At 34.8% G+C, this 13,380-nt stretch overlaps 1 protein-coding gene across 2 annotated transcripts in view; it reads right to left on the bottom strand.

Moving 5' to 3' along the window:
* The window catches only part of EXOC5 (exocyst complex component 5), a 50,022-nt gene that overhangs the window by 28,516 nt on the left and 8,126 nt on the right, over window positions 1-13,380 (bottom strand). For both annotated transcript variants that reach the window (XR_012073637.1, XM_006199738.4), the window contains exons 2-4: window positions 4,736-4,830; window positions 3,961-4,108; window positions 1,915-2,109 (exon numbers count right to left, since the gene is read on the bottom strand). Coding sequence is in view for 1 of the 2 variants with exons in the window: in XM_006199738.4 (XP_006199800.1) it covers window positions 1,915-2,109; window positions 3,961-4,108; window positions 4,736-4,830 (438 nt within the window). In the remaining variant the exon portion in view is untranslated. The remainder of the gene's footprint in view (window positions 1-1,914; window positions 2,110-3,960; window positions 4,109-4,735; window positions 4,831-13,380) is intronic.

Here is a 13,380-nt window from a genome sequence, read left to right on the forward strand (position 1 = left end):
AAAGGTTTTTTTTCAGAGAAGAAAACTAAAAGATTCTGAAAAGCAAAGATTAAAAAAACCAAAAATGACTATAGAGCAGGAAGAAAAAAGGAATAAGATGTGCTGATATTTATCCCATTCTAATTCTTTCCACAACCCCACACCCCCCTAGCTATATGGGTGATTTTCCTTTTCTTTCCATTGAGAAGGTGGCTGGCACAGAGTGCAGAAATTGTATAGGAAAACAGTAATATACAAGATGAAAGAAAATGTTATATGGAAGAGAGAGAAGCAGAGGAGAGAAAATAAGAATTCGCTTAAACACTATTAGTCTATACTTACTCTTCAAAAATTAGATGGCTAGTGACTGAGTGAATGAACTAGCAAGAATATAAAGATTCTTTTCTTTCAATCAAAATCTTAAAAATTAAGAAACAGTAACCCCAAGAACTACACAGTTACTTGAGGATAATCAAAATGTTTAAAGAAAGTGTAAAGAACATAATTTCATTATGCAAAACATTGCAAACAATACAAATCAGGTTAGAATAAGTGTAATCAGTCAATTTCTAAATATTTATTTTTCTCTAGATTTTAAATGGCTACCTTGAGCTGCATCAAATAAACAGACCAACTCACATTGGGTAAAAATATCCGCATTTTGCTTATAACAGAGCATAAATACACTATTCAACAGGTATAATCCAAGGTAACTCAAGATATACGACTTGAATTATATATAATTTTTTATATATAAAAAAAATATAAAAATATATATAAAAAAAGAGTATTTTTATACTATGTTTAAATATATACTTTATATTACAAATATGTATATTTATATTTAGGAAAGCATTCTATAGATTATCCTAAAAGACAGTTCAGTGTTCAAGCCCCGTGTGTGTGTATGTATACTCTTACACATAACAATCACGTAACTGTATAAAAGCTAGGTATTGCCAGTGTTTTACGAACATTAAGTATGATAATGTTCTTAATGTTAATCTTATCAGTTCTACTTTCTATTACAAATTCCTGAAACTTACTCTTTAAAATATTGTCTTTTCTTTAGAGGAATTATCTATACATATGTGACCATTTTTTTTTCAAAGATAAAACTATAAATTCTAGAAGCCTATATATAGTTTCTACTTAGCGAAAAATGTGCTGCCTAATTCAAGGTAAACTTCAATAATACTTAGCTTTTAACATTCCACTGTCTGAGATATCCCATAGAGTAAACTTGAAATAATTCTGCAAGGATGCTTTCAACACATTAGTAGATAAGGTTACTATGTGCATATGCTATCCATAAGAATGTATTTTTTCATGCATTTTGATTTTTCCTCTGAGGGGAAGAAAGTTGAGCTGAATAACCTTCTTTCAAGATTGTAGAGCAGCCAATACCATGCATACTTAGACAAGGATTAAGTGACTAGTGCTATGAAAAAGATTAACATAAACAATTAATTCAGATTTTTCATTCTCTTTGGTCCAAACTATGCTTTAATTCTCTGTAAGAGATCTTTATTCAAGTAATAAAAACTAGAAGCTCTAAATTCCTTGCACAGAAAGATACTTCAGCTTATCAATTATTAAAGTCAGACCACCCCCTCACCCAATGGAATGTAACTACTAAATTCTGTTAATATTAAAAGTCAATTATGAAAAATAAATACTTATTAACAGTTAACTCAACATTACTAAACCATATATAATTTCATAAACAAAAATGCTGGACAATCCAATAAAAAATTCAAATATAAATATTTCATCAGCAATCCGTAGGCAAGTGTAGATTTCAGAATAAAAACTTTTAATACGTCAGCTACGCAGTGATTTGAGGTCTAACTCTGGAAAGTAATAATTATAGTTCATAATTAAGGCATTGTTATTAATGCTATAATTTGCTTTTATCCTTTTGACAGTGCTCACCTTTTCAGAATTTGTAAAAACATCAGATTTCAATTCTCCATCTAGAAACTCATTAAAGTATTTCATCAGTTTCTGAGCCTCTACTGCCCGTTGTCTGGGTGTGTTTACCCCCTCCAACTGGTCTCCAAGGTGACAGACCTTGGTTGCTACATAGCTGATGTGCTCATCCAGTTCTTGGAAATGTTGGAAGGCAACCTAGGAAAAATGTATACAAGCATAAAATAAAGTCAGAAAACCTAGTCTACAAGTTAATTTGTTTCAAAACTAAACTGCCAATCTCATCACTACCCTCTAACTTAGGTAACTAAAGATAATATAAAGCATTGCATGCGAGATGATCTAGAAAAACAATTCATGCCACATGATCTAAAAGTTTTTTAACCAAGTTGCAGACTTTTATATCTTTAACTAGGAAAAGAATCATATTTTATTGTGAATACATTTATTAATCAACAAAACAGCAAGCTACCTACTTACTAGCCTTCCTAACAAAGTTCCTAATACCATTTAGTCCTAAGTAATGATTCTGAAAACAATAAATTTAAGTATCAAAGGGATTAGGCATCTGAACAACTTGCTTTCTACTACACTAAAATGTAACAGACACTGTCAAAATATGTAACAGACACTGATTAAAAATAGAGCAACATTTATTTTAAATATTTAAAGAGTAATTCTTATATTATAAATAAGGTAAAATGATTCTTGTCCCATTTTGAAAACAGGAAAGACTTTAACAATTATTCTGCTGAGGTAAAGGTACATGCTTCCTAGAATATTCTTCCTCTTTTCCCAGGGTACCTGATTGTTCTGGAATAGGTGAAAATTATGTACAATGAATGCCTTGGAATTGTCGATAACAAAACTGCTGATAATTCAGTATATTACTTTTGTTCTAACCTTAAACTGGGGAATGGGGGAGCTGCAAACATACACTAAAGATTTCCTCTGTGCTAGGCACTACTATAAGCATATTACATGTTTTACTTATTTAATCGTTACAACAACCTTTTTTATAGATAAAAAACTGAGGCACAGAGGTTAAACTGCTTGAGATGACAGCTCAAGTGGCACAGCAGACTGGGTCCAGAGCTTTTTTAGATTAACTATTAATACTATTATTATTACCAAGGGGAATCTGCATTAGAAGTGTTTGGAATCTATCACCTTAATTACTTAAAAACATATTTTCTATCCTAGGTAAACTACTGACTTTATTAAATACTTTTTAATTGTCATATATACTTAAGTGAAGGAATCTAACTAAATAAATGAAATTTAAGCAGAAACCATCTTGCTAATTCGTAACATTAAACAACAACCAGGCCCTGGGAGGCAGTAATGATAAACAGGTCCTCTAACTACAGTTAAAAATGGCATTCAAGTTCCATACCAGGCCTAGGTTGTGAAAGAGGGTCAGTGGTTCCAGATCAAGTCTAGGGCTTAAAATGGCTAAGAAGGTTGGCCTACTTACCCCAGAGTCAGTCTGGTGATCTAGTTTTACTCCAAAATGGACTGAGGAAGAGTTCTGCATACACTTTAACCAGTTCCACCAGAATTCTCCTGAGGACACACACCTCATGACTTTTGTGAAACTTCTCAGGCCAGGTTTCCTCTAGGGAAAAACCTGATCCAGGTAATAGTTGATCTGGTAATATTACTTTGCTTTATGATTAAATGAGAATGAAAATAACTAGCTAAATATCCAAGCTAATCATGAGCCCCTAAAAATACAGGTCTGCTCAAGTGTCACTCTTAAAGAGTCTGCATTGTTAGAGGGGATGCAAGGACCACACTCTACTGGATACCACCCCATCCTAAGAAGGGAGTATACTGTGATCCCAAACCAACACTCAGTAGCAAGCAAGTGTACCAAGAATGCTGGATAACCATTCACTAACATTTTTATCCCATGACATGGGAGCAGTATAAAGAAACCTTAACAGTTACTGTAATTTGACTAGACTTTTTTAGGAACTTAAAACTGAAAGGAAATAAAAATATTACAGCCTATATAAACTATTTATTATTTAGCTAAATGTTTACCTGATTGCTTTTCTGAAGCTCTTGTACCTTCCTGGCAAATTCCTTAGCTTCTTTCTGACACTGTTGCTCCAGTTTCTCTACTTTCCTTTGAATCCTTTCATCCATTATCTGGAGTTCCTGAATATGATTTACAAATTCTTCTAATAATCTAACAGGGGAAAATTAGAATATGTATCAATCCATCTATAATTGATCATTAGGAACAGGTTAGTTCATTTATAACTGTAAATGAAGTATTAATGAGCATTCCTGGAGGTAGGGATGACTCTGTTAATTTCCTCCATAGCATCTTATTAGGGATTATTTCTGACTTAAATGAAAACATTACCTGCAATCTCCATTAACCACCAGAATAGAAATCAATTTTACAGAAATAATCAAAAAGGTAAAATGTACTATATAAAAGTAACACTGTGCATTCCAGGGTACTGTGAAGTTCTGTTCCCCCAATTTACAACTATACTTGAAGCAACATATTCAACATGTCTTATTTTAGAGGTATAACCAACCCTTTCTAATTTATTACTAACTAGAGAAAATATTAAATTCTTATAATGCAATAAAATCTCTTCTTCTATATCACTTAAAGTCCTTCTCTACGATAAAAGAAATATACAAGGAAAAAATAAATACCAAATTTCTAATACTTCTTCCTTTTATTGGCCAGTTGTTAACTCCCTTTACATGAGTGTAGAAAGGAATTTCAACAGTCACCTCTATTTCAGACACAAATTGGTACTAGATTGGTGTATGAAAAAATTTTTTTTTACTTCACCTTTTAGGATCAAAAGCTTCAGGTCCCCCTCTAGAGCCTCCTCCTGGGGTTCTCCATACAAGACGTTCAATATACTCATCTGCCACAAAAGGCTCCTAGTTTACAAAATAAGTATTCTTTTTAAAAGTTTCATAGTTGATAACACTACTTACACAAATTAAACAGATTATACTATGTGAGAACTTAAAACGAAATGGAATTACCATTTAAATGTATCTATATTATTAAAATATACGTTTTTTCAATTGAAAAAACTTCAATAAACAAATTACTTAATGAAAATTAGGATATTAAAATATTAAAGCAGTATTATGAGCAGAAGTATCCCAATGGAAAAATGAGCAAAGGATACAAACAGTTCATAGAAGAAATACAAATGGCCAAGAAACATGAAATACATACAGCCTCACGAGTAATCAAATAAGGTCAAGTTATCACTTTTTTTTTTTTGCCTCACAAACTGACAAAAGGTTTTTTTTCTTCTTAATTATATTATGTAATAATACAGGAGTGGGTAAGCTGAAACTCAAACTCTCATTATTGTTAAAAATATTAACAGGCACATTATTTTTGCAGAACAATAGGTAACAGTTCGGTAACATCAATAGTACTACAAATGCTCATACCCTTTAACCCAGTAATTCTACTTTTAAAATTCTAAAAGAAAAGCAGATATGAACACAAAATTTTTGTAATATTATATATAACACTGAAAAAGTATTTACATAAATATTCAACAGTCATTATTGAAAAATTATGAAACTTATAAGATGAAAAATTATGTTCCTGTTAAAATCATGTTGTAAAAAAATTTAATGGAATGAGAAAAAATGCTAACATATAGTATCTGATTTTTTAAAAGGATAATTTTTTCTAAATTTTCTCAGAAAAAAATAGTAAAAAAATAATATTAAGAGTGGAAGCCCAATCAAGAAAATAAACATTCAAGTGTTTACCATTAGCTGATAATGCATTTTTTAGACTAATACACACTGATTTAAATATTTTCCGTATTATCCTCTTTCATGCAAATAGATATGATATATTTATTGCCTTCCATTTAGCATGTAACTTAAACTGGTAGCATCTGGTACCAGTTTAAAATCTTGCATCCATAAAATTTTCTACTTGTTAATCATACTTTAAAAACATATTTTCATTGATAAACATTCAGTGAACAGTAAAATTTTCAGTGTCAAGCACTTTGCTAGGCTTTGGAATGAAAAGATGTATAAAATACACACTGCACCCTTGAGAAACTAATAGCCTGAACAGGGAAAAATATCTAAAGAATGCAACAGTATGTGATAAGTAAAATTTAAAATATGTGCACAAACTTCAGTATTAACATTGTTGAGTTAGTTGTTAACTCAATAAATAGTTGAGCAATGGAAATGGGATATTCATTAGTTCAGCAATTAACTGTTTTTTAAACTGTAAACTGTAAAGTTTATTGAACAACTACTCTGTACTGGGCACTGCTGTAGGCATTAAGAAAACAGATATGAATTCAATACATAGGTCCATGCAAGGCCTCACAGAATTGATCTTCTATGTAAAGATGCCAACATCAAACAAGTAATTACAGAAATAACTAATTACAATTGTGATAAATGTGAGAGAAAGAAAAGTACTGAATGCTTGAAGAATATATAACAGCAACAGAGATGATGGGAAAATGGTAAGGGATTGAAGATTGGCAAGAAGTGGGTGCTGCAACAGTCTAACTTTATGAAGATAAAACACTTAAGCTGAAACCAGAAGAAAGAAAAGTCAGCCAGACAAAAATGGAACAAAGAGTTTTCCAGACCTTTACAAAGAGAAGATAGAATTTAATGCATTACTGAGGAACTGCAAAGTAAGTATGGACTAGATCACAAGGACCACATATGGAAGGATGCAGAGAGAGTTGACAGTTAAAACCAATAGATGACAACCTGTCCTTCTATCATCATCATCATCAATTGGAACTTGAGAGAATGGTTTATCAGTCTGATGTGAGAGGAGGACTGAGACGATGAATTTCAGACTGAGTAACAATTACTATCAGAATAAGAAGAGGAATACCAACAAGAATAATATTTCACATAAACACTTTAAACGCATTTTTTCATTCATTACTTTCAATAAGACCAAAGTCCTATTCTATTCCCAGTTTATAATGAGGAAACTGAGGTTTAAAAAGATTAATTACTTGCCCAAGATAACACAAGTTGTAAATAGCAGAGCTAAGATTTTAAATCACTGTTTCCACTGCTATATGAAACCTAATGGCAACTTTGGAAAACTACAAATAGTTCTTTGTGCCTAAAGTTAGATGGTAGACATAAGAGGTAGAGCTAAAAATGTGAAAACTGACACACAAAGGCATATACACATCATCAATTTTGTCTTTTAAAATTTCTACTTGTATTTATAAACACTCAAGTCATATGACACATCAGTAATGCAAGTCAATGTTATCAGAAATGGGTAAACTGTTACCTGCCTATCTGTACATAAAATCCATTATCAACTTTCAAACTGGTACATATTTTATAAGAAAACCATACAGCTTTTATGACTGTTAATATCACTAATTGCTAAAAAAGTAAACATCAAGTAGCAAGAACACAAAACAATATAAGTAGGTGTTTAAAAATTTCAAAGACTTTTTATATTTTACTATAAAAGGCTCTTTCATAGTGGTAAAATAACTGAAAAATAGCAGTTATGTTAATGAGTTTCTCTCAAAAGATTTCTATTATAGGAAATATAGCTATCTGATATGATCAAGGCATGAAAAGTAAACAAGACTGCTAGCTACTTAAAAAAAATTTGCCCAATTAAAAAATGGGCAGAACTAGACATTTTTCCAAAGAGGAAATGCAGATGGCTAATAGGCTCATGTAAAGATGCTCAACATCACTAATTAGAGAAATGCAAATCAAAACTACAATATGATATCACCTCACACTTCATACAGAATGGCTAGCATCAAAAAGAACACAAAAAGCAAATATTGGTGAGGATGTGGAGAAAAGGGTACCCTCATACACTGCTGGTGGGAATGTAAATTGGTGCAGCCATTGTGGAAAACAGTATAGTGGTTTCTCAAAAAACTAAAAAGAGAACTACCATATGATCCAGCCATTCCATTCCTGGGTATATATCCAAAAACAAAAACAAAAATACTAATTTGAAAAGATACACCCCAATGTTCACAGCAACATTATTTACAATTGCAAAGAGATAGAAGCAACCCAAGTGTCCTTCAACAGATGAATGGATAAAGAAGATGCAGTACACACACACACACACACACACAATGGCATACTATCGAGCTACAAAGAAGAACAAAATTTTACCATGTGCAACATGGATGGAGTTGGAGGGCATTATGCTAAGTGAAATAAGTCAGACAAAATACCACTTATATGTGGAATCTAAAAAATACTACAAACTGGTGAATGTAACAAAAAAGAAGCAGACTCACAAACACAGAGAACAAACTAGTGGTTACAGGGTAGGGGGCGGAATATAGGAGTGGGAGAGTGGGAGGTACAAACCATTTGGTGTAAGGTAGGCAACAAGGATGTACAACACAGGGAATTTAACCAATACTTTGTAATAACTGTAAAAAAAAATAGTAAAAAGTAAAAAGTTCAATTCATCCATATGTTGACATGTTTGAAAGTTAAATCCTAAGGATGGGTGAGATATCCTGCAAAGTAAAAACTTTGGCCCTCAGAAATACAATTAACTCATTTAGCAAACATATCATTATTTAGATAATCATACCTCTAGTCTACCTCACTTCCATTGAGACAGAAGAGCTGGCATGTCTAACAATTCTTAATTTACATATATAAATTGGTAAAAATGACTCAAAGAAGTTATGTTATAGTTACTTAGAAATCTGAGTACGTGAAATACTTCTAAATAATGAGAAGACAATGATGACAGCTTTTTATGTGTTTATTATGTGCCAGATATATGCTTAGCACTTTACATACTTAATCTCATTTAATAAGCACTTACAAGTCTATGAGGTTGGTTCTTCTAAAACTGATTCATTTTATACTTGTGAAATTGTGTGGTATAAAAAGGTTATTTAATCCAAGGCCACATGCACTTATCTGATTTCAAAAGTCCAAGTCTTCACTTTTGGTAAAAATCAACAGCTTTTTCTTCAAAAAGAGGCTAAATTAATTTATGAAGTAGTCAGCTCTTCAAAAGTCCACAGTACTTTCACTAAATAACTTTATACAGTAATTGTGTTCCTTTTCCCTGTCATTTTTTTGCTCACACATAGTTGTGTAAATATAGTTACATGTTATTAATTTCATTTATCAGTTATTAGGTAGTTTCAGTTTTCATTTAAACATGTTACACTGCTCATTAATTTCAATATACCAGTTTTATTAAATTATATATGCCCCAAAACTTATAAATCAACAGATAAATATTACATATATTATATGACATAGGGAAAAATAAGCTAGTATTTTTTTCACATGAAATATTCTCAATTTTCTCAAAATACAGTATTCCTTCATTCAACAAATACTAATTGAGAGCCTACTACATGCTACATACTGTTCTAAAGACACAGGAAATAGCAGTAAACAAGGCAGGAGAAAAATGTGCTCCAATGGATTTCATGGAGAGTGACGGATAAATGAGCAGATAATGATAAAGCAGTAAGATCTATGAAGAAAACCAAAGAGGAAACAGAGTGATGGATAAGAGTGGAATTATGTTTGATAGAAGTGATCAAGCAACACCTAAGAAAGTAAAATTTGAGCAAAGAACTTAATATAACTAAGAAATAAGCCATTTAGGGAAGGAATGCTCCAAGTAGAGGGAACAAGCTTAGTATGCAAGTAATGACATGAGGCCAGTGTGACTAGAGCACAGTGAGTGAAGGGGAAAATAGGTGTGGATAAGGTCAAGAGAGGTAATGAAATTCCAGAGCTTGTACCAAGGTCTTAATAAAAGTACCATGATATATTCCCTGCTGTTGACTGAAGAAAAAGCTAGGCTCCCAGGAGGAAGGACTCTGCAACACGTTGGCAAATTTATGCAGTAATGATTCCACTATTCCTTTCCCCTAAAAGAGCTACAACCATTTACTTAAATAACTGTATACACAGAGAAGGGGAATACTCAAACATTTTGAGGTCTGTTGTATACAGGGTCCTAGTTAACATTAATAACTGACTGACTCAAAGCACCATGGATTCAAGAGAGTGAGGACATATGGGAATCAAGTAATAAGCAGATTTCTAGCCAAAGTCAAGCTCACCATTGGTCCAATGGGCCATTAGCCCAACTAGTGGCCATTTCCCAAGGCCGCAAACATGTTTTCCGGATAGAAACACTTGATGGCTGATGCACCGACACTGGATCCTTGGTCTATGGAGTTTGGGGAAGTCCAAGTATGAGTCTCTGAAATTGCCCGTGCCTACTCAATGTAGTAAACAAGTGGAGAGGCAAAAATCAGTGCCCCTCTTAAAGTTCTAAAGCAAGGATTAGCAAATTTTTTCTTAAAGGACCAGATAGTATTTTAGGCTTAAGGGCCATAGAGTTTGTTACAACCCTTCAATTCTGCTTTTCTAATACAAGTAAAACCATAGACAACACATATAGAAGTGATCGTGGCTGTGTATCAATAAAACTTAAAACAGGCATCTATCCCATGGGCTATAAGTTTGCCAACCATTGATCTAAAGAAGGTAGGGGTAATGTTACCCATCATTTTTTCATTTAATTCATCAGCCTGGGTTCTGCAAAAACCAGACAAATCCTGGAGGATGACTACTTCAATAATCAACCAAAAAGTAGCCCCAGTTACATCTGCCATGCCACATGTAGTATCTCCCAGCCTTACGCACCCAACGATTTGGTGGATACATTCTTTTTGATCCCTATCAGCAAAGAGACAGTTCATGGTCACATAGAACTGGCAATAGTATACATTTAGTTTTGCTTCAATGCTGTGTGAACCCTCTTACCCCCTATTATAACATGATCTGTACCACATGGACATTCTTCAGAACACCTTTGATCCATCATATGAATTAACATCATGTTAATTGGGCTAAATGAGCAAGAATTGGCTAGCACACTGGAGAGGCTTGGTAAGACACATGTGCTCCAGAGATTGAGATACATATCCTACAAAGATTCAAGCAATAAATTTTTTAAAGTAGTCAGGGGATGCTGGGACATCTCATACAAAGTAAAGGACAAATTATGATACCTTGCACCTCCCACCACAAGAAAGGACACACAACACCTGGAAGGCCTTTTCAGATTCTGGAGGCAACATGTTCCACACCCACAATGACACATATTCAGGTGACAGAAAAGCAGAAAATGGCTCTGTCGAAGTAGGGGCCATACAACCTAGCAGACTCTGTAGTATTACATTAAAGTTTATTAAATTAGTGTTTACTAAAATATTAATCAGTGCCAAGAAACAAGGTCATGTGGAGTTATGGCAAGCCCCAGGAGGATAATCACAACACAAATCCCTGGATGGTAAAGCAAGATCACGCCATATGCAGCAAAGACTATACATCTTTTGAGAACAATTCCTGATGTGGTACTGTAGCCTGGCAGAGATGGCACCTCTGACCACAGGACACAAAGTGACCATGCACCCAGAACTATGTAACAGGAGGTGGGTTCTAACAGACTCCCCAAGTCATTATGTCAAGTGGACCCAGGAACTATCCATCATAAGATGGAAGTGGTAAACCCAGGATCAAACATGACCAGGACCAGAAAGCAAACTACATAAGCAAGTAGCCCAAACGCCTATGTTTTCCACTACTATTGCACTAGCATCCTTCCCTCAATTCACATGTATGGCCTTATGGGAAATCTCTTAAAACCAGCTGACAAAGGAAAAAGCATGAGCTTGGTTTATGAAGAGCTGGCTAAGCATGTAAGTGCCAACTGAAAATGGACAGAAGCTGCAATTACAACCTCACCCAGCAGCTGCCTTGAAACTCAGTGGCAAAAAACAAACAAAAAAAAACCAAAACAAAGCAAAAAAACAAAAAAACCTCCCGAAAAGCAAAGCTTTGAGAAATACGCCTGGTCATCCTCTTGGGTGGACAGAAAACTGACCTGAGGTTAGAATATATATGGACTCACAGACAATGGCAGAGGGCCTGGCTATGAGAGAAGAAAGACTGGAAGGAAGAGAACAAGGAAATTTGGGATAGAAGCATGTGAATGGATACATGACAGTGGGCATGAAGTATGAAGATCTTGGTATCACATCTTAACATCCACAAGAAGACATCTACCATGGAGGAAGAAATAAACAACCAAGTAGACTAATGACTCTGTCAGCTGATATCAGCCAGTCTCTGGCCAGCATTAGCATATTGGGCACATGAACAGAGAACACAGTACAGAGATATTATAGCCCCAAAAGTGTGAGGTCCTACTTACCAAAGCTGATTCAGTTACTATCAAAGCCAAATATCTAGCTTAAGAGTGACAGAGACCAATTCTGAGCCCCTACAATAGTCCCATCCTTTAAGTAGACTCATCAGCCATATGGTAGCAAGTTGACTACACTGGGCCCTTTCCATGTTGGAAGAGTAATTCATTCTAACAAGAATAGAAACATTCCAAATTGGGTTTGCCTCTCCTCAGAGGAAGTGTTTGTTCCCCTGGCACAGGATCCCACATAACAGACATCCATCCCAAGGACCCACTTTACAGCAAAGGTGGTGACCACGGGATCCACTGGTTATATCACAAACCATACCACGGAGAAGCTGCCAGTCTGACAGAGCATTGGAAGAGCCTACTAAAGGTATAGCTGGAGTATCAGTTCAGAGACAATACGCTATGAAGATGGAGCACTATCGTCCAAGGTGTAGTACATATTCTGAATTAAAAACTTCTATAGGATGCTGTGTCCCCAGCAGGAAAAACACATGAGCGTGAGAACAAGGAGTTAAAGCAGAAGTGGCCCCGCTTATCATGACTCCCAATTTATTCTTGCTATTCTTGCAATTCTAAGGTATACAGGGTTAGAGGTCTTAGTCTCCACACACAGAATACTTTTGTCTGAAAACATAGTAAGAGTCCCAGTAAACTGTAACTACGAGTTTGCCTGGGCACTATAAGTTTGGCTTATATTCAAGGAATGAAAGACAAGAGGAGTGACCATCTTTGGTAGGGCAATTGACATTATCAGAAGGAAGCAGGGCCGCTAGTACACACAGATCCCCTTGCAGGGATCTCATGAAACTCCTTGAAACAATTCTTAAAGTACGTGGACAAGCATAGCAACCCTGGCCTAAGAGTATGGTAACTGGTTAAGCACCAAGAGCAGCAGAGGTACCAGCTAAAGGTGAGGGGGAGTCAGAATGGAAAGTAAAGGGAAACTGCAACAGTTGCAACCCAAGACCAGGTAAAACAGTAGGGGCCCATAACTCATCCCACTAACCAACTTCTACTAATTCCCTCCAGGATAAGAACCCCAACTGAAGTGCTGCAGGAGCTAATCCCCAAATGTATACAAAGACATGGAGTCTAGTGGCACAGGGGTGGTCTGTGGTAGACATAGTGATGTATCACCCAGATCTCCCTTCAAGAAGGGACTTGCCCTAGCTGCTAGCAGCACTGTAAGCAGA

The sequence above is a fragment of the Vicugna pacos genome, chromosome 6 (genome assembly GCF_048564905.1).
Source record: "Vicugna pacos chromosome 6, VicPac4, whole genome shotgun sequence".
Taxonomy (NCBI): domain Eukaryota; kingdom Metazoa; phylum Chordata; class Mammalia; order Artiodactyla; family Camelidae; genus Vicugna; species Vicugna pacos.